Source organism: Rattus norvegicus, chromosome 2, assembly GCF_036323735.1.
Source record: "Rattus norvegicus strain BN/NHsdMcwi chromosome 2, GRCr8, whole genome shotgun sequence".
Classification (NCBI taxonomy): domain Eukaryota; kingdom Metazoa; phylum Chordata; class Mammalia; order Rodentia; family Muridae; genus Rattus; species Rattus norvegicus.
Window position 1 is genome coordinate 24,399,032 of NC_086020.1, and position 26,168 is coordinate 24,425,199.

Consider the following 26,168-nt stretch of genomic DNA (forward strand, 5'->3'; position numbering starts at 1 on the left):
CAGACTGTTTTAGGAGGCTTCTGAGAGAAGATACTACGTTCTAGAGAGTAAGGATAGTTAGTTGGGGATGGTCAGTTAAAGAACATTCTAGAAGAAGCATGTACACAAACACGAAGACATTAAAGAGAAATGGTATACAGTCTTAGTTGATGTGTTCCAGGACCCCCATGGCTCCTGTGTGGACGTTCAAGTCCTTTACATGATGGGGTATACTGTGTGCATGCAGTGTCCCCAGGTGCCTTCAGTCTTCTTTAGATTACTCATCTAGTGCAGTGTGAATAATGTTTAGGTCGCTGCAGATGTAGTATTTTCTGAGTGTTGTCAGTGTGAAGTTGAACTGTAAATACAGAAGGGCCAAATGTTTTGGTAGACTGCTGTGAATTTGGTGTAAAGTTGGTAGATGATATGTGTGGCAAGTTAAACTATTTTGGTTGTAACCTTGAGTGACAGCTTGATTTATGAGATGAGGATTTTAAGCAGAACAGTTACATCATGAGATGCATACGGAATAATGATTTTGTAAGTAATATGGGGATCAGGGTAAGGGGCATCTGTCTCAGGGAGCTTTCGTAAGTGAACTGCAGTGACAACACAACTTTATGTGGTCTCTCTCTCTCTCTCTCTCTCTTTGGACTAATATAGTAGAGGTTTCAGGGTATAGAACACACTAGACTCAGGGTTCAATGTAAAGGAAATAGAATTTTAAGATGGCTACCGTGTTTCACGCAGACGTGGAAGGAGGCACAGGAAGAAGGTGGGAAAGTGTAAGGAGGAGGATGCCCAGATGGAAACGCCGTTCATGTCTAGAGATGGAAACGCCGTTCATGTCTAGAGATGGAAACGCCGTTCATGTTTAGAGAAGGAGCCCCGGGGGGGGGGGGGGACTAGTTAGTAGGACTGTGAGTTCAGAGGGTGAATCTAGGCTGGAGACACTGGAATAGAGAAGGGGTTGGGGCAAAGATGTACATTTAGAAGCATGCAGTGCTCACATTTCGAGCACATTTCCAGGCCTTCTGGGAGTTGCTCTCGTGTTGCTGATGAAAGGACCAAGGCTTAGTAAGCTTGGTAGTCTTGTAACCAGACTTGTGAGAGCCACACTCTGTGCCCAGGGTTAGCGTGTTCACTCAATACTGTCATGGAGGTGTGAGATTCAGACATGTGCACTTGCCTTTAGTGCATAGCTTGGTGACCAAGGGAACATGCGACATGTGACAAGCACCCACATGAAGAAGAAGACTGAAGCATCCTATGTTTCTACCTTACCTGACTACCAGTGGAGGTTAGTTGAGAGCTTCTCTACAGCCCAGATTGTCCTGTTATGTGTTTGAAGATGAAGCTAGAAGGAAGTGCGGTCTTGGAAATGTGGGGGGAGGTGAGGAGACTGAAGGACGTAAGCCTGGAGATGTGGGGGAAGGGGAGGAGACTGAAGGACATAAGCCTGGGGAACATGTGAGATGGAAGACCAGCAAACAGAAATGAGGGGACCTCAGAAGGCATCGGGTCAAGAAGGAGAGTGTCCAGAGGGGAGGTTAACTTGGACAGGCCCAGAAGAGAATACGAAGTTAACCAGAGCTGGAGTTTAAAATGATGATTCCTCCTGTGACCTGAGAGAAACACTCCAGCTGAGTGAGCTCAAGGGTGCCTTGGAGATTGTTGTTTTGTTTGATTGTTGGTTTTAACAGACTCTCACTATGTACATGTAGTCCTGGCTGGCCAGAAACACAGAGATCTACCTTCCTTTGTCTCTGCTGGCCTCCTGAGTGCTGAGGTTAAAACAGTTGTGTATAACCATGCAGGGCAGTATGAGTGTTTTAGAGATGGAGGTGGCAGGTATGGGAAGCCTGGTGGCTTCACCCTACACATGTGCTGAATGGCAAGTGTTCAATGGCTCTGTCACATCGTGAAGAAGTTTTGTTAATTACTGTGGTCTACTTTCTTGTACTTTAAATTTTATTAAATTATGACAACAATGGATTACTATAGGGTATGAGAAAGAAGACAGTAAGTGGATTTTTTTCTTTAGTACATAGGCATTGAAGGAGAATGTGTATAACTTTTAAAAATGAGTTTTAGGATAGTTTACAGTGTTATTTTTTTTTTGTCAGTTGATTTTTAGAAGCTTTCTGAATCTTAGAATAGAATAAAGGCTCATCTCCAAGAGGTAATTGAGAAATGATTGTGGTATAGTTAATGAAACTACATTAATAACTGCTTGCTGGGCCTACCAGTCAGTTGGCCATCAGTTTTGAAACCAAATGCATTATAAGAAAAATAACCTAAAAAAATGAAGGAAGTAAAATTATTGTTTTAACAATTTTCCCCAAGGTTAAAACATTCTATCCTGCAGGAAGCTCCCTAGGTGGGAAGGTAAACAGCTCAAAATAGCTTCAGGAAGTCCCTGAAACAGACCAGATTCACTAGGCTCCTCCCTGCCAGAGTAAGCAGTAAAACTGAGCTGCCAAGAAGTCTCAGACCAGACCAGCTAGCTGCCTGGAAGAGGTTTAGGTCAGAGTCACTTGGAAAGGACACTCTCCAACCTGTTGAGCCCCTGCAGACTGTGCAGTGTTCTTCAGGTTCCCAGCTTTGTGAGCTGTCATCCATGCTGGCGTGGGGGCTGTGGTGATGTAGCTGTCTTTGAGTCATTTCTGTTCCTGCATGTAACCCCAGCAAAACTCATTGGTTCAGCAAGTTGGACTTTGGTGTTATCTGTACTTTGTTCTGTTGTGTAGGCTTCCTATCTGAGGTGAGTAGATGTGTGTGTGTGTGTGTGGGGGGGGGATCTTCCCATCCCCCAGCAAAAAAGAAAGTAAAAATAACCATATGACCTTCAGTTTTTTTTCCTATATCTACACATGCCTGGGAATTTTGAAGAATTGGTTAATGAAGACAAAACAAAACAACCCAAAGACACTTGTATAAAATCTACCTTTTTTTTTTTTTATTATTTACTTATTTTACTATCAGGAATGCAATTTAATTGATAAAAATAAGTCTGTGTGTGCAGCAAGGCCTTGTGAGGAGGTGAGTGACACAGCATATGTGCTTGAGTTCTGGTACATTCTGGGGTAACAGGGAGGACTGTGACAAAGAAGTGAACCCAGAAGCACGATGCCACTTCTTACTTCATGATTGTACATGGTGCGGGAGAGAGAACCTAGGGCCTTACACACGTTAGGCAAATGCTCTACCACTAAGCCACACCCCTAGCCCAAGAGGCAGTTTTCCTGAATCTCACGCCAGCTTTTCTTAAACATATCTTTTAACCAAAGTATATTTTAAGACTGGTTTTGCTGATGCACATACTCCTTGCAGCATGGGGGAGGAGGATCAGGACTTCAAGAACAGCCTTGACTCTATGGTTTCAGATCAGCCTGGACCACAGGAGACCTTGTCTCAATGCCACCCCAACCTCACCACCCAAAAAAAAAAAAAAAAAAAGGAAAAAGAAAAAAAAAAAGGAAAAAGAAAAAGTCAAGTAAAATAAAAGTGAGTTTAGTTGAGGGGGAGGAGGTAAAAAAGTTAATGTACAAGATTTTCACAGGCCAGGAACAGAACAGAGAGTACAAGGGACGAAGATGACAGATGATAACATTTGTTGGTCATTTTCCAGGTTTCCAATAAATACCTCCCTCAAAAGCAAAAGTTAAAACAAGTTTAAATTCTGTCATCCAGTCACTCATTAAATACTTATTCAGGGTCTCACTGTCTGCCAGGTACTGTACAAGGCAGCAGATCCAGCAGTGAGGAGACCAACCTTGCCAGAGAAGTGAACAGAGCGCTTGGCATAGGGGACAGTCTGTGCTTGGGAGAGAGCCAGATCCACACTGAGCCTGTCAGGAAACAGAGAGTCCTGCAGTGCTGTGGCCTGTGTTGAAGGGGGTGGGGCTTAGGGAAGGGTAGGACAGGTTCCAGAGAGAAGTCACCCAAGTTCCTCTGGAGAGCCAGGGATCAATTTAAAATTCCTCCCAAAGCTGCCCCCCCCCCCCAAGTTCTCCAGTAGGCAGGGACCCAAGGTTTACTTTTTACCATCCAGAGAGCAGGAAGCATGCGATCTGAGGGGTTCAGTAAGAGCAACCTCATTTCGTCTAGTGTAGTCTAGCAGACTGGCGAGCACCCTTGTCATCTGCCACCGTGCACATTTGTCCAAGTGCAAGTATGGAGCCGGTAGGGAGAGTGACTAATTTATCATGTGTCTTCTGATATGACGGCAAAGCTTCGATTTTCTCATCAGTAGTGATATTTATGAAGTGCGTTGTGAGTAAACTGGTAAATGTCAAGTTCTTACTAAGAATTATTTTGTCGTTAGAAAGTATATTTGGATTAAAAAGTGTAAGGTATAAATTAGAAACTGTGTCATTAAAGTACAAAATACACAATTCATCTCATGACCGAGTAGAGGTTTGAAATGCAGCTGTGAATATTTGGGCTCTCTTTTATATTATAAACACAGTGAATTGTCGCATCAGCATATTTATATAGTGTGTGCTGTCCAGCAGGAGACAAAGCTTACTTACACTCACTGCTATTCTAAGCAAAGCACTTTTCTTTAGTAACAAATTCACTTTAAGTGAATGCTTATATTCACTTAAAACCAACTATAAAACATAGATCAATTCAGATTTTTCCTTGAATAAGACAGTGTATGTGTGTGTTTGTAAACCACAACTCAGAGACAGTGCTTTTGATCTCGTTGTTAAATCAGTCCCCGACAGGAGAGGCAGCAGCACCTCTCTCACCAGATACTGTCTTTACATAGCTTCTTGTGTGTCACTGTTTAAGTAAAAGAAATAGTTCCACTTAAGTTCATGAGGATTTCTAAGTCATTTCCTAGCTTCTCCTGTGTTGTGCATATTCTCAGTGTTTTGATTGTCCTTTTGGTAATGCCAGCAGCTTGAAATGTGTGAGTTGTTTCTGTATTACGGTGGCTCATTGTCATTTTGAATAGGCCTGAGAGGGAGCTACTCAAGTCAAACTACAGACTAAAACCAAGGTGAGGAATATTATAGCCTAGCTTTTCCAGCCCTTTAAGGCAGTAAATATTTGACCAAGGGGGGGTAACATTTAAATGTAAACAAATAAAATGATTAATAAAAAAGAGCAATGTAAAATATAAACATTTCAAAACATAAAGAAGATTAAATATTTAAGGCTATTGTTTGATTGTCTAGTCTCAGTTTTCCTTGGCTGTTGTGAATGGGGAAGCATATTAGACCATTGGGCTGTTTTTATCCATGTACTTAAGACAGTATAAAGGCAAAGAGGGGTATACTTGTTTCTATATCATTTATTACTCTCCCTATGTATCCCTAATTTAACAAAGAAATAGTCAGAAAATGCCATCTTTCTGTCTGTGCGTTAATACAACTTGCCATCTTTGATTTGGTATTTTTTTCACAGGTAACTGAGGCTGATCATGCTTTAATACATTTTGGATTCTCTTTTCTTGGATAGAGTAGAGAATAGTTTCATATCTTTATAAAGTGCACTAGGTTTTAGTAAGTACTACTTAGAATTTTGGGCCTTCATTCAGACGGAACTTGTAGCTCTCCCTGGGTCTGTGGGAGAGCTTCCACTGATTGCATGCTCCAAGTATTGGTCTGTGTCTTGGGGAGAAGTCTCACTGCTGTCATTTACCATAACTGAGAGGGCCCAGATCTTAGCTGTTTGAATGTCACAGGAGCTCTGTCTTTTCCCTAGACTTGCTTACCACATTATTTCCTCCATTCAGTAGAATCTTGAGGTTGCTGGAGTCTTTATTTTTTCTGCTTATGACTGATAGGTTTTATTTTGTGATGACATCGAAATGAGCTTATACAGCAGGCATTGTCTGTTATTGACAGATTCTAGAATATTTACTCAATGAAGAAAGGCTACAGTGCTTATAAGTGTTTTACGTTTAAAGCTCTTAGAATTATGCAAATAGAAGTTTTATAACTTTAAATTATTTTCTGAGAGCCCCTTCTAATGATAAGAAAATTATTTATCAGAACTTGAGAAAATTTTAACACTTCAGTTTTCTTTTTTTATATTTTTTCATGCTTTAAAATTATAATTAAACCCTTTCCTCCTCCAAGCCCCTGAGTGTAAGGTAAAAAGGGAAGTCCTTATGAAAGGTATCAGAAGAGGAAAACAAACAAATTGTCCCTTTTCTGGTAGATAGCGATTTAGAGCTTCACTGACTGGATTAGATTTGTGGGATTCCACTTAATCCTCAGAGTTTTGATAGGAAGCTGAATGTGTGAACGCACAACAGTTTTATTTAAAATAATGAACATATCGTTTACATAATATGAAGAAATATAGTGTCTGGTAATGCTCTTCACTGCTTGTGTGGATCTACACTGTAAAGACAACTGCGGTGTTCATGAAGAACACCCACTTTTAGTGTCTTTATATTAGAAGTATTTAGATAGTTTATGGATCATGGATTTTACCTCTTTATTTTGAAGAAGGTAAGTTTTAGCTTTCATATTTAGATGCACCAAAAAGTTAAAACATTGCAGACAAGATGGTAACATGCCATGATTTTTGCAAATTTTAGTTTTTGAAATACAAATCTTTAATGGTTTTGAGATTTCTTTCCACTTTGAATGGAGTATTCTAAATGCTCGGACTTTCCAGTTTCTGTAGGGGATGGGACAAAAGGTGATTTTGGCTGGGTATGAAATCAAATCAAATATGCAGAGTTCAAACACCCAGGTTTTATTCACCTGACAGGGTAATTGAGATGACAACATACCTTTTTCAATGACCTATTCACAGCTTTATCTTAGTAAATTCCCAAACTGTATATCTGTATATAACTAGAGCCAAGTCAGAACAGAGCAAAAACCTCTCTGTGTTTCTGTCTCTCTGTCTCTCAACTGGTAGGTATTATCTCTCTCAGAGAAGTCTGCAAGCAAGTGGTTTACGTTCCCCACAGAAGATAAAGTGCTTCTCATTTAGAGGGTTACCCCCTATAGACTTATTGGAACTTAGAGATCAAAGAATACTATGTCAGTTCAAATCTATTTGGATAATTGATTTATTTTTGTGGTTCTTACTACAATGGTCACTTGAAGTAGACAAGCCATTTTAACCCACAACTTAGTAACTAGCCAGGAAGTCTCCTCTTACTGGCATAAAGATAATTTTCCATTGGATATTGCCAAAGATTCATTCGGCTCAGTGCCCTTGTAGACTTTGAAAGTACTGATAGACATTACTGATTGCTTTTTGGAGGGTGACACTTCTATCCCACAAATATATTAGTGACTTTCCTCTAAGTCTCTGGTCATCTAAAAAGGATAAATGACAAAAACATGGTATTTTTAGTAAACTTAAGGTATTTGAGTTAATAGTTGAAAAAAACCACAATAATGTTAGCTGATAACTCCATCATTTTGATGCTAATTTTATGACCATTGATAAATATTTATTGGATGAGTCCATTTTGAGTAATGAGGGAATTAGGAAATTCTCAATTTATGTTCAGTCTTGAAAAAGGTGTGAAAGTATATAATTTCCATAAAATTTATATTTTAGTGCATAATAGTAGGGGAATAGTTTCAGCCGTGACTTAAAGGGTGCTTGCTAGATACTTATCCGTGATTTCTGTAAGCCATCAACTTTGAGAGGGAGGTATTGTATCTCTTAGTAAAGATGAACTGACAAACTACAGATGCCTGTTGACATTTGTTGAAACTTAGTTCAGAGTTGGTTTGAACTGGAATCTGTGACTATGGAGAGAAGTGTTTTCACGTCACTTTTTTTGCCTCCTAAATTAATGCTTGTGTTGTCTGGAATATTCACTTCTGATGAACACTTTGCTTTCCCAATGATGCTGGTTAAACAAGGTGTTAGTGTAATAAGGTGCTAATTGAATGGTGCACAGAGTAAGTGAAAAAGAAATTAAAGAAGGAAAAGGCTGTGTGCTGAAGTCATCAGGGAAACTGCTTGGAGTAGCTGTGGGACTTGAGTTCAGTTAATGCTATGGAAGCATTCTGAATACTGGACCTGGTAGGAAATGTAGGGTGCAAATAAAAATAGAGAAAGACAGGTAGAGGATATTTCTTTTGGAGAAACTAATTATTAGGTGTTTAAAAATATTATGTTTATCCTGAAAGAATCAAAGAAGCCCAGTGTGAGCAGAAGAGAGCTTTTGTGTTGAAGAACAGTAGGGTATTCTCTAGAAAAGGCTTATGAAGGCGATGGGCAGTAGTTAAACCATGTAGGGTTTAACTGCCTCTGTGCTTGCCAGCAGCAGTGGCACTGTGGGACTAAAGACTATTTTTAGGGGGCTGGGGATTTAGCTCAGTGGTAGAGCGCTTACCTAGGAAGCGCAAGGCCCTGGGTTCGGTCCCCAGCTCCGGAAAAAAAAAAAAAAAAAAAAAAAAAAAAAAAAAAAAAAAGACTATTTTTAGGAAACTTGAATCCCAGCAGCTTTAAATTACAACAGTGGAATATTGGTACAGTCAGAGGGGCAGGTCTGGTCCTAGGCTTGGTTTCCATCTGTCCCAGGTGTGGATTGATAGTTCATGTGCTGGACTTATAGTCTACACGCTGGATTGGGAGTCCACGTGCTGGATTGAGCATCTGTGAGCTTGAACTATTATTCCCTTCTCTGCATTTAACTTCTGGAGTGCTTTTGGCCAACCTAGGTCTTGTAATTTAGTGGGTGTAAGGTATAAGGTGGGACACGCCCTTCTTCCAAGTTAGATTTAGTTGTGACCATGAGTGTTTGCTCGGGATTTTCACTGAGCTCTAAGAATTCATTAACTTGGACAACAACATGCTGTTAGTCTTAGTAGCATAAGGTCCGGTCTTATTTAATTTGTTTAAAATGTTCTCATCTTGCTTCCATTCTCATTTGCTACCTCTGGATATTCACAGAGGTGTTTAAGAGATGCCTGTGTATTTAAAAAATGTATGAAGTGGCACACAAGTGCCTTTAGTCCCAGATATTGAAGGCAGAGGCACAGAGGCAGAGTGGCAGGTGGCAAGTTTGAGGCCAGTATGCTCTGTATAGAGAGTTCCAGGACAGCCAGGGCTACATAGAGAGACCTCATTTCAAAAACAAACAAAATGAAACAAACAAGCAAAAAAACCAAAACAGAAAACGTTATGGTGGTGACATGTTTATAAACAGTATCTTGCTAAAGGTCTTTTGTTATTTGTTTCCTCACAACACCCTAAAGTAGCTGATATAGGAAACTTAAAGTCATCCCATGAAGCACATGTAGAGAAATACTCTGAAGGATTTTCATGATCAGCTCTTTAAGCTCTGTGCTAACAACTCAGCCAGTTTTCTTCTATAACTGATTTTAACTGCTGCTGACCTCGGCATCTTCTCCTTCAACCCCTTTCATCTACAAACCTGAGGACTGTGAAGCAGGCCCGAGGATTTTTAATGTCCAATGTGTATATTTCATAACTTGTACCTGATCATATCTCACAGGGTCCTCTGGGGTGGCCACCTCAGTTGCCTGAAATGTCTACTGATTTGTATATACATTTGTGATAAGTTGGGGATGGGGCTCATTTATAAGGATAGTAATTATTTTTCATATTAAGCGTATAACCTAAAAGGTGCGGTAGTTTTAGTGTAGCAGCATTTTGACGTTGTCATCACATGAAACATATGTGGCATTTTCTGTTGATAGACATACGTTAGCATATCCCACAGTTTGGGGCACTTCAGATTAATTTTTTTTCCCATTTTCTTTTTTTTTAATTGGATATTTTTAAATTTACATTTCAAATGTTATCCCTTTTCCCAGTTTCCTGTTGATAAACCCTTTATCCCACCCCTGCTTCTATGATGGTGTTCCCCCACCCACCCACCCAACCCATTCCCTCCTCCCTGCCCTGACATTCCCCTACACTGGGGCATCCATCCTTGGCAGGAACCAAGGGCTTCTCCTCCCACTGATGCCCAGCAAGGCCATCCTCTGCTACATATGCAGTTGGAGCCAGGGGTCTGTCCATGTGTACTCTTTGGGTAGAGGTTTAGTCCCTGGGAGCTCTGGTTGGTTGATATTGTTGTTATGGGGTTGCAAACCCCTTCAGCTCCTTCAAACCTTTCTCTAACTCCTCCATTGGGGATCCTGTTCTCAGTTCAATGGTTGGCTGTGAACATTTGACTCTGTATTTGTTATGCTCTGGCAGAGCCTCTCAGGAGACAGCTATAACAGGCTCCTGTTAGTTTGCACTTCTTGGCATCAGCACTGTTGTCTGGGTTTGGTGTCTGTGTATAGGCTGGATCTCCAGGTGGGGCAGTCTCTGGATGACCTTTCCTTTAGTCTTTTCTCCAAACTCTGTCTCTATATGTCTTCCTGTGAATGTTTTTTGTTCTGCCTCTAAGAACTGAAGCATCCACACTTTGGTCATCCTTCTTCTTGAGCTTCATGTGGTCTGTGGATTGTATCTTGGGTAATCTGAGCTTTTGGGCTAATGTCCACTTATCAGTGAGTGCATACCCTGTGTGGTTTTGTGTGTGTGTGTGTTTGGGTTACCTCACTTAGGATGGTATTTTCTAGTTCCATACATTTGCCTGTGAATTTCATGAAGTCATTGTTTTTAATAGCTAAGTAGTACTCCATTGTAGATGTACCACATTTTCTGTATCCATTCCTCTGTTGAAGGGCATCTGGGTTCTTTCCAGCTTCTGGCTATTATAAATAAGGCTTATGAACATAGTGGAGCATGTGTCTTTGTTGTATGTTGGAGCATCTTTTGGGTATATGCCCAAGACAGGTATAGCTGGGTCCTCAGGTAGTGGAATGTCTACTTTTCTGAGGAACCTCCAGACTGATTTCCAGAAATTCCAGTCTGCAATCCCACCAACAATGGAGGAGTGTTCCTCTTTCTCCACATCCTTGCCAGCATCTGCTGTCACCTGAGTTTCTTATCTTAACCATTCTGTCTGGCGTGAGGTGGAATCTTAGGGTTGTTTTGATTTGCATTGTTTTTATTATGGGTGTTTTGTCTGTATATATGTCTGTTTACCACATGTGTGTAGTATCAGAGGAGGCCAGAAGGTGGTGTTGGGTCTGCTGGGACTGGGGTTATATACAGGTGGTTGTTGGCCATATGGTTGGTAGAAATCACACCTTTACCTGCCGAGCCATTTCTCTAGCCCGCATGTTTCGTTTCTGGGCTAGGAAGACTAAACCTGTATTATCTGTTCTTACCAGCAGCCTCTCTCTTCCCCTCCGTTTCACTGGCCCTTAGTATTTCAGAGAACAGTTTCATTACATTTGTTTATTGATCGATCGATCGATTCATTCATTTTGTGCATGTGCGTGTGTGCATGTGCGTGCGTGTGTGCGTGTGTGTGTGTGTGTGTGTGTGTGTGTGTGTGTGTGGTGTTTTCACATGTCACAGCATGTGTGTGAAGGTTAGAGGAAAGCCTTTGGGAGACAGCTCTCTTCCTTCACCATGTGGGCCCAAGGATTTGGACTCTTCTTTGTCAGGCTTGGTGTCAGGTGCCTTTGATGGGTGAGCTGTCTTGCCTACTTGGTGTTGGCCTCACTTTTTTAGTCTGGGATTTGCAAGTCGTCTATCATGACTTCAGTTCTCATCTCTGACAATCAGTGAACTTGGTTCTCTTCACATCCTCATGTCTGTTACTACTTCCCTTGCTGGTTTCTGTCTAGAAAACTCCCCTATTCAAACACCTCAGCATGCCCAGACCTCTGCTTCATTAAGAACGATGCCTACTAGGTGTCCTCCTATTGATTTTCTTTTTTTTTTTTTTTTTTTTTTTTTTTTACCTTTTATTTCTTTTTTTTTTTTTTTTTTTTTTTTATTAACTTGAGTATTTCTTATATACATTTCGAGTGTTATTCCCTTTCCCGGTTTCCGGGCAAACATCCCCCTCCCCCCTCCCCTTCCTTATGGGTGTTCCCCTCCCAACCCTCCCCCCATTGCCGCCCTCCCCCCATAGACTAGTTCACTGGGGGTTCAGTCTTAGCAGGACCCAGGGCTTCCCCTTCCACTGGTGCTCTTACTAGGATATTCATTGCTACCTATGGGGTCAGAGTCCAGGGTCAGTCCATGTATAGTCTTTAGGTAGTGGCTTAGTCCCTGGAAGCTCTGGTTGCTTGGCATTGTTGTACTTTTGGGGTCTCGAGCCCCTTCAAGCTCTTCCAGTTCTTTCTCTGATTCCTTCAATAGGGGACCTATTCTCAGTTCAGTGGTTTGCTGCTGGCATTCGCCTCTATATTTGCTGTATTCTGGCTGTGTCTCTCAGGAGCGATCTACATCCGGCTCCTGTCGGTCTGCACTTCTTTGCTTCATCCATCTTGTCTAATTGGGTGGCTGTATATGTATGGGCCACATGTGGGGCAGGCTCTGAATGGGTGTTCCTTCAGTCTCTGTTTTAATCTTTGCCTCTCCCTTCCCTGCCAAGGGTATTCTTTTTCCTCATTTAAAGAAGGAGTGAAGCATTCACATTTTGATCATCCGTCTTGAGTTTCGTTTGTTCTAGGGATCTAGGGTAATTCAAGCATTTGGGCTAATAGCCACTTATCAATGAGTGCATACCATGTATGTCTTTCTGTGATTGGGTTAGCTCACTCAGGATGATATTTTCCAGTTCCAACCATTTGCCTACGAATTTCATAAACTCGTTGTTTTTGATAGCTGAGTAATATTCCATTGTGTAGGTGTACCACATTTTCTGTATCCATTCCTCTGTTGAAGGGCATCTGGGTTCTTTCCAGCTTCTGGCTATTATAAATAAGGCTGCGATGAACATAGTGGAGCACGTGTCTCTTTTATATGTTGAGGCATCTTTTGGGTATATGCCCAAGAGAGGTATAGCTGGATCATCAGGCAGTTCAATGTCCAATTTTCTGAGGAACCTCCAGACTGATTTCCAGAATGGTTTTACCAGTCTGCAATCCCACCAACAATGGAGGAGTGTTCCTCTTTCTCCACATCCTCGCCAGCATCTGCTGTCACCTGAGTTTTTGATCTTAGCCAATCGCACTGGTGTGAGGTGAAATCTCAGGGTTGTTTTGATTTGCATTTCCCTTATGACTAAAGATGTTGAACATTTCTTTAGGTGTTTCTCAGCCATTCGGCATTCCTCAGCTGTGAATTCTTTGTTTAGCTCTGAACCCCATTTTTTAATAGGGTTATTTGTTTCCCTGCGGTCTAACTTCTTGAGTTCTTTGTATATTTTGGAAATAAGGCCTCTATCTGTTGTAGGATTGGTAAAGATCTTTTCCCAATCTGTTGGTTGCCGTTTTGTCCTAACCACAGTGTCCTTTGCCTTACAGAAGCTTTGCAGTTTTATGAGATCCCATTTGTCGATTCTTGATCTTAGAGCATAAGCCATTGGTGTTTTGTTCAGGAAATTTTTTCCAGTGCCCATGTGTTCCAGATGCTTCCCTAGTTTTTCTTCTATTAGTTTGAGTGTGTCTGGTTTGATGTGGAGGTCCTTGATCCACTTGGACTTAAGCTTTGTACAGGGTGATAAGCATGGATCGATCTGCATTCTTCTACATGTTGCCCTCCAGTTGAACCAGCACCATTTGCTGAAAATACTATCTTTTTTCCATTGGATGGTTTTGGCTCCTTTGTCAAAAATCAAGTGACCATAGGTGTGTGGGTTCATTTCTGGGTCTTCAATTCTATTCCATTGGTCTATCTGTCTGTCTCTGTACCAATACCATGCAGTTTTTATCACTATTGCTCTGTAATACTGCTTGAGTTCAGGGATAGTGATTCCCCCTGAAGTCCTTTTATTGTTGAGGATAGCTTTAGCTATCCTGGGTTTTTTGTTATTCCAGATGAATTTGCAAATTGTTCTGTCTAACTCTTTGAAGAATTGGATTGGTATTTTGATGGGGATTGCATTGAATCTGTAGATTGCTTTTGGTAAAATGGCCATTTTTACCATATTAATCCTGCCAATCCATGAGCATGGGAGATCTTTCCATCTTCTGAGGTCTTCTTCAATTTCTTTCCTCAGTGTCTTGAAGTTCTTATTGTACAGATCTTTTACTTGCTTGGTTAAAGTCACACCGAGGTACTTTATATTATTTGGGTCTATTATGAAGGGTGTCGTTTCCCTAATTTCTTTCTCGGCTTGTTTCTCTTTTGTATAGAGGAAGGCAACTGATTTATTTGAGTTAATTTTATACCCAGCCACTTTGCTGAAGTTGTTTATCAGCTTTAGTAGTTCTCTGGTGGAACTTTTGGGATCACTTAAATATACTATCATGTCATCTGCAAATAGTGATATTTTGACCTCTTCTTTTCCGATCTGTATCCCTTTGATCTCCTTTTGTTGTCTGATTGCTCTGGCTAGAACTTCAAGAACTATATTGAATAAGTAGGGAGAGAGTGGGCAGCCTTGTCTAGTCCCTGATTTTAGTGGGATTGCTTCAAGTTTCTCTCCATTTAGTTTAATGTTAGCAACTGGTTTGCTGTATATGGCTTTTACTATGTTTAGGTATGGGCCTTGAATTCCTATTCTTTCCAGGACTTTTATCATGAAGGGGTGTTGAATTTTGTCAAATGCTTTCTCAGCATCTAATGAAATGATCATGTGGTTCTGTTCTTTCAGCTTGTTTATATAATGGATCACGTTGATGGTTTTCCGTATATTAAACCATCCCTGCATGCCTGGGATGAAGCCTACTTGATCATGGTGGATGATTGTTTTGATGTGCTCTTGAATTCGGTTTGCCAGAATTTTATTGAGTATTTTTGCGTCGATATTCATAAGGGAAATTGGTCTGAAGTTCTCTTTCTTTGTTGTGTCTTTGTGTGGTTTAGGTATAAGAGTAATTGTGGCTTCGTAGAAGGAATTCGGTAGGGCTCCATCTGTTTCAATTTTGTGGAATAGTTTGGATAATATTGGTATGAGGTCTTCTATGAAGGTTTGATAGAATTCTGCACTAAACCCGTCTGGACCTGGGCTCTTTTTGGTTGGGAGACCTTTAATGACTGCTTCTATTTCCTTAGGAGTTATGGGGTTGTTTAACTGGTTTATCTGTTCCTGATTTAACTTCGATACCTGGTATCTGTCTAGGAAATTGTCCATTTCCTGAAGATTTTCAAATTTTGTTGAATATAGGTTTTTATAGTAAGATCTGATGATTTTTTGAATTTCCTCCGAATCTGTAGTTATGTCTCCCTTTTCATTTCTGATTTTGTTAATTTGGACACACTCTCTGTGTCCTCTCGTTAGTCTGGCTAAGGGTTTATCTATCTTGTTGATTTTCTCAAAGAACCAACTTTTGGTTCTGTTGATTCTTTCTATGGTCCTTTTTGTTTCTACTTGGTTGATTTCAGCTCTGAGTTTGATTATTTCCTGCCTTCTACTCCTCCTGGGTGTATTTGCTTCTTTTTGTTCTAGAGCTTTTAGGTGTGCTGTCAAGCTGCTGACATATGCTCTTTCCTGTTTCTTTCTGCAGGCACTCAGCGCTATGAGTTTTCCTCTTAGCACAGCTTTCATTGTGTCCCATAAGTTTGAGTATGTTGTATCTTCATTTTCATTAAATTCTAAAAAGTTTTTAATTTCTTTCTTTATTTCTTCCTTGACCAGGTTATCATTGAGTAGAACATTGTTCAATTTCCACGTATATGTGGGCATTCTTCCCTTATTGTTATTGAAGACCAGTTTTAGGCCGTGGTGGTCCGATAGCACGCATGGGATTATTTCTATCTTTCTGTACCTGTTGAGGCCCGTTTTTTGACCAATTATATGGTCAATTTTGGAGAAAGTACCATGAGGAGCTGAGAAGAAGGTATATCCTTTTGCTTTAGGATAGAATGTTCTATAAATATCCGTTAAGTCCATTTGGCTCATGACTTCTCTTAGTCTGTCTACATCACTGTTTAATTTCTGTTTCCATGATCTGTCCATTGATGAGAGTGGGGTGTTGAAATCTCCCACTATTATTGTGTGAGGTGCAATGTGTGTTTTGAGCTTTAGTAAGGTTTCTTTTACATATGTAGGTGCCCTTGTATTTGGGGCATAGATATTTCTCCTATTGATTTTCAATGGTAGTGTTTTCCTGAATCAGCTGTAGGATGGATAGCTGGTAAGTAGGCTGAGCCTGATGGAATAGCAGCCGGTCAGTGTTTCTACTTAGTCTGTTTTAAACTACTCTTGTAAGATTTTCTCCATAGTGATTGCATTAGCCTGCAAGTAGGCATGTGCTTATGAAAAGAATAGAGTAAAGTGAAAATCTCTGGTTGGTGATAAGCTATGTTTGTATATTTACATTAACCTGATCTGATTTTATTTTTACATGGAATACACAGTTAAATGAATGTTACTAGTAAAAAAAATAATGTAAGGTCTAGGACTTTTCTCTGTGTAAACTGCTCTTGTATTGAATGAAAGCCAGATTATGAATTCTAAAAGTATGTAACTGATGGCATTTTAAAGAACAAAAATTTCACTTAGAAGCTGAGAGGGTGAGGAAAAAGAGGAGAAGAGAACTGCCTAGTCAGCTTCTGTTGGGTAGTAGACACCAGTAACACCTTGGAAAGCTGGAGGCATATTTTTTTTTCCTTCCATTTTTATTAAATTGGGTGTTTCTTATTTACATTTCAAATGTTATTCCCTTTCCCAGTATCCTGTCCATCAGCCCCCTAGCTTCTCCCCCTCACCTTCTATATGGGTGTTCTCCTCTCCATCCACCTCCCATTACCGCCCCCCCCCAACAATCCCCTGTACTGGGGGTCCAGCCTTGGCAGGACCAAGGGCTTCTCTTTCCACTGGTGCCCCAACAAGGGTATTCACCACTACCCATGGAGTCAGAGCCCAGGGTCAGTCTTTGGGTAGTGGTTTAGTCCCTGGAAGCTCTGGTTGGTTGGCATTGTTGTTCTTATGGTGTCACAAGCCCCTTCAGCTCTTTAGGCCCTTTCTCTAATTCCTCCAACGGGGGTCCCATTCTTAGTTCAATGGTTTGCTGCTGGCATTCGCCTCTGTATTTGACATATTCTGCCTGTGTCTCTCAGGAGAGATCTACATCCAGTTCCTATCGGCCTGCACTTCTCAGCTTCATCCATCTCTAGTTTTGGTGGCTGTATATGTATGGGCCACATGTTCGGCAGACTCTGAATGGCCGTTCCTTTAGTCTGTAAACTTTGCCTCCTTATCCTTTCCTATTGATATTTTTGTTCCCGTTTTAAAGAAGGAGTGAAGCATTCGCATTTTGGTCATCCTTCTTGAGTTTCATGTGTTCTGTGCATGAAATTCAACCATTTGGGCTAATAGCCACTTATCAGTGAGTGCATACCATGTGCATTTTTCTGTGATCGAGTTACCTCACTCAGGATATTTTCTAGTTCCATCCATTTGCCTATGAATTTCATGAAGTCATTGTTTTTGATAGCTGAGTAGTATTCCATTGTGTAGGTGTACCACATTTTCTGTATCCATTCCTCTGTTGAAGGGCATCTGGGTTCTTTCCAGCTTCTGACTATTATAGATAAGGTTGCTCTGAACATAGTGGAGCATGTGTCTTTGTTATATGTTGGGGCATCTTTTGGGTATATGCCCAAGACAGGTATAGCTGGATCCTCAGGTAGTTCAATGTCCAATTTTCTGAGGAACCTCCAGATTGATTTCCAGAGTGGTTGTACCAGTTTGCAATCCCACCAATAACGGAGGAGTGTTCCTCTTTCTCCACATCCTCGCCAGCATCTGCTATCGTCTGAGTTTTTGACCTTAGCCATTCTGACTGGTGTGAGGTGAAATCTTAGGGTAGTTTTGATTTGCATTTCCCTGATGACAAAGGATGTTGAACATTTCTTTAGGTGCTTCTCAGCCATTTGATGTTCCTCACCTGTGAATTCTTTGTTTAGCTCTGTACCCATTTTTAATAGGGTTATTTGACTCTCTGGAGTCTAACTTCATGAGTTCTTTGTATATTAGCCCTCTATCAGTCGTATGATTGGTATAGATCTTTTCCCAATCTGTTGGTTGCCGTTTTGTACTAATGACCATGTCCTTTGCCTTACAAAAGCTTTGTAGTTTTATGAGATCCCATTTGTCTATTCTCGATCTTAGAGCATAAGCTATTGGTGTTCTATTCAGGAAATTTTCTCCAGTGCCCATATGTTCGAGATGCTTCCCCACTTTTTGTTCTGTTAGTTTGAGTGTATCTGATTTGATGTGGAGCTCCTTGAGCCACTTGGACTTAAGCTTTGTACAAGGTGATAAGAATGGATCGATCTGCATTCTTCTACATGCTGACCTCCAATTGAACCAGCACCATTTGCTGAAAATGCTGTCTTCTTTCCATTGTTTGGTTTTAGCTCCTTTGTCAGAAATCAAGTGACCATAGGTGTGTGGGTTCATTTCTGGGTCTTCAGTTTTATTCTACTGCTCTGTTTGTCTGTCTCTGTACCAATACCATACAGTTTTTATCACTATTGCTCTGTAATACTGCTTGAGGTCAGTGATGGTGATTCCCCCAGAAGTCCTTTTATTGTTGAGGATAGTTTTAGCTAACCTAGGTATTTTGTTATTCCAGATGAATTTGCAAATTGCTCTTTCTAACTCTGTGAAGAATTGAGTTGGAATTTTGATGGGAATTGCATTGAATCTGTAGATAGCTTTTGGTAAAATGGTCATTTTTACTATATTAATCCTACCATTCCATGAGCATGGGAGATCTTTCCATCTTCTGAGATCTTCAATTTCTTTCTTCAGAGACTTGAAGTTCTTATCATACACATCTTTCACTTGCTTGGTTAAAGTCAAACTGAGGTATTTTACATTATTTGGGATTATTATGAAGGGTTCTGTTTCCATAATTTCTTTCTCAGCCTGTTTATCTTTTGTGTAGAGGAAGGATACTCATTTGTTTGAGTTAATTTTATACCCAGCTGGTTATACCAGTTCTCTGGTAAAACCTTTGTGGTCACTTAAGTACACTATCATATCATCTGCAAATAGTGATATTTTGACTTCTTCCTTTCCAATTTGTATACCTTTGACCTCCTTTTGTTGTCTGATTGCTCTGGCTAGAACTTCAAGAACTATATTGAATAGATAGGGAGAGAGTGGGCAGCCTTGTCTAGTCCCTGATTTTGGTGGGATTGCTTCAAGTTTCTCTCCATTTAGTTTAATGTTAGCTACTGGTTTGCTGTACATGGCTTTTTACTGTGTTTAGGTATGGGCTTTGAATTCCTGTTCTTTCCAGGACTTTTATCATGAAGGGGTGTTGAATTTTGTCAAATGTTTTCTCAGCAACTAATGAAATGATCATGTGGTATTTATCTTTGAGTTTGTCTATATAGCGAATTATGTTGATGGTTTTCTGTATATTAAACGATCCCTGCATGCCTGGGATGAAGCCTACTTGATCATAGTGGATGATTGTTTTGATGTCTTCTTGGATTCAGTTTTCAAGAATTTTATTGAGTATTTTTGCGGCTATGTTCATAAGGGAAATTGGTCTGAAGTTCTCTTTCTTTGTTGGGTCTTTGTTGGTTTAGGTATAAGAGTAATTGTGGCTTCATAGAAGGAATTTGGTAGTGCTCCATCTGTTTCTATTTTGTGGAATAGTTTGGATAGTATTGGTATGAGGTCTTCTATGAAGGTCTGCTAGAATTCTGCACTCAACCTGGGCTCCTTTTGGTTGGGAGACTTTTAATGACTTCTTTAGGAGTTATGGAGTTGTTTAAATGGTTTATCTGTTCCTGATTTAACTTTGGTACCTGGTATTTGTATAGAAAATGTCCATTTACTCCAGATTTTCCAGTTTTGTTGAATGTACTCTTCTTAGTAGGATCTGATGATTTTTTTGAATTTCCTCTGATTCTGTTGTTATTATCTCCCTTTTCATTTCTGATTTTGTTAATTTGGATACACTCTCTGTGTCCTCTGGTTAGTCTGGCTAAGGGTTTATCTATCTTGTTGATTTTCTCAAAGAACCAGCTTTTGGTTCTGTTGATTCTTTGTATAGTCCTTTTCATTTCTACTTGGTTGATTTCAGCTCTGAGTTTGATTATTTCCTGCCTTCTACTCCTCCTGGATGTATTTGCTTCTTTTTGTTCTAGAGCTTTTAGGTGTGCTGTCAAGCTGCTGACATATGCTCTCTCCTGTTTCTTTCTGCAGGCACTCAGAGCTATGAGTTTTCCTCTTAGTACAGCTTTCATTGTGTCCCATAAGTTTGGGTATGTTGTACCTTCATTTTCATTAAATTCTAAGATGTCTTTAATTTCTTTCTTTATTTCTTCCTTGACCAGGTTATCATTGAGTAGAGCATTGTTCATTTCCATGTATATGTGGGCATTCTTCCCTTATTGTTATTGAAGACCAGCGTTAGGCCGTGGTGGTCTGATAGGACGCATGGGATTATTTCCATCTTTCTGTACCCGTTGAGGCTTGTTTTGTGGATTATATGGTCAATTTTGGGGAAGGTACCATGACATGGTCAGAAGAAGGTATATCCTTTTGTTTTAGGATGAAATGTTCTATAAATATGTGTTAAGTTCATTTGGTTCATGACTGCTCTTAGTCTGTCTATGTCTCTGTTTAATTTCTGTTTCCATGATCTGTCCATTGATGAGAGTGGGGTGTCGAAATGTCTTACTATTATTGTGTGAGGTGCAGTGTGTGCTTTGAGGTTTAGTAAGGTTTCTTTTATGTATGTAGGGACCCTTGTATTTAGAGCATAGATATTTAGGATTTAGAGTTCATCTTGGTGGATTTTTCCTTTGATAAATATGAAGTGTCCTTCTTTATCTTTTTTGATGACTTTTGGCTGAAAGTCGATTTTATTCAATATTAGAATGGCTACTCCAGCTTGCTTCTTCAGACCATTTGCTTGGAAAGTTGTTTTCCAGCCTTTCACTCTGAGGTAGTGTCTGTCTTTGTCTCTGAGACCTGTTTCCTGTAGGCAGCAAAATGCTGTGTCCTCTTTACGTATCCAGTCTGTTAATCTGTGTCTTTTTATTGGGGAATTGAGTCCATTGATGTTGAGAGATATTAAAGAATAGTGATTGTTGCTTCCTGTTATATTTGTGTTTGGATGTGAGATTATGTTTGTGTGCTTGTCTTCTCTTTGTTTTGTTGCAAAACAATTAGTTTCTTGCTTTTTCTAGGGTGTAGTTTGCCTCCTTGTGTTGGACTTTACCATTTATTATCCTTTGTAGGGCTGGATTTGTAGAAAGATATTGTGTAAATTTGGTTTTGTCATGGAATATCTTGGTTTCTCCATCTATGTTAATTGAGAGTTTTGCTGGATACAGTAACCTGTGCTGGCATTTGTGTTCTCTTAGGGTCTGTATGACATCTGTCCAGGATCTTCTGGCTTTCATAGTCTCCAGTGAGAAGTTTCGTGTAATTCTGATAGGTCTGCCTTTTTATGTCAGTTGACCTTTTTCCCTTACTGCTTTTAATACTTTTTCTTTGTTTTGTGCATTTGGTGTTTTGACTATTATGTGTCGGGAAGAGTTTTCTTTTCTGTTCCAATGTTTATGGAGTTCTGTAGGCTTCTTGTATGTTTATGGGCATCTCTTTTTTTAGGTTAGGGGAAGTTTTCTTCCAGGGTTTTCTTGAAGATATTTACTGGCCCTTTAAGTTGGAAGTCTTCACTCTCTTCTATACCTATTATCCTTAGGTTTGATCTTCTCATTGTGTCCTGGATTTCCTGTATGTTTTCGGCTAGGAGCTTTTCTGTTTCACGTTATCTTTGACAGTTGTGTCAATGTTTTCTATGGTATCTTCTGCTCCTGAGATTCTCTCTTCCATCTCTTGTATTCTATTTGCGATGCTTGTATCTATGACTCCTGACCCCTTCTCTAGGTTTTCTATCTTCAGGGTTGTCTTCCTTTGTGCTTTCTTCATTGTTTCTGTTTCCATTTTTAATTCCTGGATGGTTTTGTTCATTTCCTTCTCCAGTTTGGTTGTTTTTTTTTCCAGTAGTTCTTTAAGGGATTTTTGTTTTTCCTCCTTAAGGGCTTCTAGTTGTTTACTTATGTTATCCTGTGTTTGCCTAAGGGAGTTATTTTTGACCTTCTTAAAGTCCTCCATTATCTTGATAAAATGTGACTTTAAATCTAAATCTTGCTTTTCTGGTATATTTGGATATTCACTGTTTGCTTTGGTGGAAGAATTGGGCTCTGATGATGCCTTGTAGTCTTGGTTTCTGTTGCTTGGGTTCCTGTGCTTGCCTCTCACCGTCAGGTTGTCTCTGGTATTAACTTGTCTTGCTGTTTCTGGTGGTGGCTTGACCCTCCTGTGGGCCTGTTGTGTCAGCACTGCTGTAGACCTGTTTTCCTGTTTTCTTTCAGCCGGTTATGGGAACAGAGTGTTCTGCTCTCAGGCATGTAGTCGTTCCTGTCCGCTGGCTTTCAGCTCTCTGTAAGGGCAGCAACCAGAAGGGTCCTGCCCCTACTACTCCTAGGTCTCTGTGCATAGGGGACACAGATAGTGCTAGGCGTTTTCCTCTTGAGTCAGGAATATGGGCAGAGAGTAGTCTCCTGTGGTTTCACAGGAGTGTCTGTCCCTCTGATGGTCTAGCTAACCCACGGGATTTGCGTGCAGGGAGCTGTTTGATCAGTTCAGATCAGATCTGGGCGCAGTCTGTACCGTGGGGCTCCTGCAGCTTGACTGCTCCTATATTCCTGTGCCAGAGGCACTATGCAGTTTCCTCTTGGGCCAGGGGTGTGGGCAAAGGTGGGCAGAAGTGGCATTCTCTCCTGCCCTGCAGTCTCAGGATTGCCCACACTTCTGGGTGTTCAGTTCTCTCTCCCCGGGATTTGGGAGCAGGGGGCTGTGGGCCGGGATCAGAGAGGTTTGAGCCAAAGCCAAAGACCGGAAGTGCCCGGTCCCAGAGGACTTCTGCCTTTGTGTGTCCTGAGTCCACCAGGCAGGTCACTTGGAGCAGAAAAGTTGGTCTTATCTCTGGTCTCAGGCATGTCGTCGCTCCTGGCAGCTCGCTTTCAGCTCTTGGTGAGGGCAGCAACCAGAAGGGTCCTGCCCCTGCTGCTCCTAGCTCTCTTTGTGCAGGGGCCACAGGGTTTCTTTTTGTTTTTTTTTTTTTTTTGTTTTTTTTTTTTAAGTGTTCCTTTTGTTGTATTTTTTAAATACAGATATCCAAAAAATAACTACTGGTGTCACATGCAAAGCTTAGCACATGTCACCTTCTAGTACCTTAAAGTTTTAATGTTCAAATGATTCTGATCCAGCAGTGGGATTTCTTCCGTTGTAGGCAATAGTTATTTATTTGATGAACTGTGATACAAGTTAGGGTGTAAATGATAGAATCACGGGAACCCGATTTGTAATGACTGCTCGGATGGGTTTACCCCCAGTGCGTGGCAGCGGCGACTCAGGCAGAGCTGTGATTGCTCTCAGGGCAGAAGGCAGCTGCTCTTCAGTTGCTGGCTTTTGCTCGTGCTCCTGTATAGTAAAGGTGTGTGAGTTCTGGTCACAGAGGTGTTACCTGCATGTGTAATTATATTTTTATTTTCTGTAGTTCCTATAGCTGTGACATTTTGGAGTCTTCCTGGCCTAGAACATACTGCTCCTTTGGGCTGGCTAATTCCTAGTGGTAGCAAATGGTGCCCTTACACACTAGATGTAAGGCTGCACACCTCGTATTGAGCTCTTACTGACTGAGCTGTTATCTCCCTGTAGTAACACTCCAGGGCCTGGCCCACGCAACAGTAGCCAGGACTTGGATCCTGAGCCTGTTGAAATTGTCTGAGCTCGCTAACGCTAACCTCTTTAACTCGCCCTGATTTGCTGTTTCTGCATAGACATCATAATGATGTGTGCCACACCTCCCCTCTGTTCTACCGCCTGACTGACCTGGTATTTTCTAAGCAGCTTTGGGTAGAGTGCCATGCCCTTTCCTCTTAGAAGTAATAGGCAGGCTAACCCCTCCCCCCACTCTTCTTCCTTCCACTCCTATTTTATTTTCATGTGATAGTGTATAGTTGTACAGAACCAATTGGCTTGGAACCTTCTTTCTAACCAAGGCTGGCCTTGAACTCTTAATCTTTCTACCTCAGCCTTCCAAGTATGGGGATATGCATCTCCACTCTCAGCTAAACCCCTCTTTTTAAGGCAGTTGTCTGTGTCTTATTTTTTTACTGTGTTCAGTGAAAGTAAATTTCTGTATATTCAAAACACAGTATCAGTTGTTCCTAGAGTCTTACTACTCAAGGCCAAAGTCAAAATAGGTAGGAAGACCTTGGGCACTTCTAGAATCCAGTGTCACTGAGATTTCTGGGTCTACACTGGCTTGTGCACAATATAAGCACATGCAGGACCCTCTTGAGAAGTGATAGATTTGGCTGGATTAAGGGAATAACTGCCCTCTCCTTTTTGTTTGACTTGGCTCTTGAAGGAAGTGAGGTCTGTAGGAGAGATGGGAAGAACAGTGCAGACTAATTTCTGGAGAAGGTGCTCACTAGAGCAAAGCTCCCCAGCAGCTGTCACAGAGGAAGGCCCGGAGCCAGGGCACTCCTGCTGCTGCTTATGACCTAGAGACAATGCCTGAGCTTCTGCTGTGGGAGTTGACTGTTAAGACTTTGTTCTGAGAGCTCTGGGACCTTATCTGTTCTACTGTATAAGCTAGAGTGCTTCAGGAACAACACTGGAATAATAAACATAGTAAATGTTTGCTGAAGAAAGGTATATCTTTCTGCTGAGGGTATATTTTTTAATAAAAACGTAAATGAAGGAAAATTGGACAAAACCTATATATTTTATGTTCATTAAATATCAATTGTATTTTAAGAAATCCAGGCATTTCTTGCAGGAGGTTTATAGCAACATCTAGAATAGAAATGGCTTTAGAAGGATACATTAGAACCTCTGTTGTCTAAACTGCTTTTCTTAGTATAGGAAGCACAGATTTATTTACTGTGGATTATTTGTAGCTAAACAGTAGGGATGACCTTGACCAGTGCCTTTTTCTCTTTGATCCCTCAAGGAGTACAATCCCATTGAATATTGGCAACTTGACATTTCTGTGAATGTCTGAAGTGAGAAACTTCTGTTCTTATCATAGTTGTGTTAAATGTAAATGAGAGAGGATAGTTTCAGTTCAGAGCTTGCTCAGCAGAGCCTAAGCCTCCACTGTTCACTAATTTCCTGATCTACTGGCCTTCGACTCTGACTCTCCCTCCCACCCTCCTTGCCTGGAGACCAGTGGTTGCTGAATCATGTCTTCATGAGCTAGCCTGCTTTTCTCACCTTCATATCTACAGCATCTTTCTCTGGCATCACTTTGGATCGACTGATTTCATTTAGTTTTCAGAATTCTGTGTCCAAGGTATATGGTGTACAGTGCCCTTGTACATATAGCCATGTTATATGATGTGCAGTATAAATAGCCATGGTATATGATATATAATATATATATAGCCCTTGTGTATATAGCCATGGTATATGATGTGCAGTATATATAGCCCTTGTGTATATAGCCATGGTATATGATGTGCAGTGTATATAGCCCTGGTGAATATAGTCATGGTATGTGATATGTAGTGCATATAGACCTGTTGAATACAGTATATGGTTTACTGTATAGCCCAAGTGAAAAATGGATAGTTTTCTCCAACTCCTCTCCTTGTGTTAGTTCCTAAAACATACCTTCATGCTAAAACTATGTTGCTGTGAGCTTCTTGTAGACTTTTCTTGCCCTTTAAAGGAGTCATTTCTCAGTTACTTAGTATTTTCTGGAGAGAACGAGGGCTTTTCATCACAGACAGGACGTTGTAAGTAGTGATGGCCAGAGGAAGGCGCTGTAGAGTGCAGCCCAGGGTTAGAGAAGCTCTGGGGCCAGGTCAAGTGGCTGGCAAGCTCCAGCTCTGGATTCAGTTTTCCCTCTTGGAGAGGCCACAGCTACATCGGCTTCCTTGACAGGTTCTGATGCCTTTTATGGAGACTTTGCAAATAGTTGAAGTGAATGTTTGGTGTTTTATGGTCGGCTAATAACATATGGGAAAGTCTCAGGGGATGTGGAGAGTAAAAGCAGAAACATGAAAGGACACGTGGAATCATGAAGCTTGTTTCGCTTGGGACAAAAGGATAAAGATAGTATATGAAGGTTAAAGTCAACTGAAAAATTTGAAATACATAGTAAATTTTACAGCAAACATCATAGTTGCAATGTGTTAAGCACCTGTGCTGCTCTTGGTTCTGTCTTTAAAACATTGTAATTGAAGCAGAATTACATTACTCCCCCCTTTCC

The 26,168-nt window shown here is 40.7% G+C and overlaps 1 protein-coding gene across 45 annotated transcripts in view; it reads left to right on the plus strand.

Moving 5' to 3' along the window:
* The window catches only part of Ssbp2 (single-stranded DNA binding protein 2), a 288,275-nt gene that overhangs the window by 13,538 nt on the left and 248,569 nt on the right, over positions 1–26,168 (plus strand). For 6 of the 45 annotated variants that reach the window (XM_039103432.2, XM_039103433.2, XM_063282012.1 and 3 more), the window contains exon 2: positions 1,175–1,279. The exons of 37 other annotated variants lie outside the window; for them this stretch is intronic. In XM_039103432.2, the coding sequence (XP_038959360.1) occupies positions 1,249–1,279 (31 nt within the window). In that variant the 5' untranslated portion in view covers positions 1,175–1,248. Of the gene's footprint in view, positions 1–1,173; positions 1,280–26,168 lie in introns of those variants that run through there. 2 more of the 45 variants (XM_063282002.1, XM_063282018.1) reach the window with 2 other exon arrangements.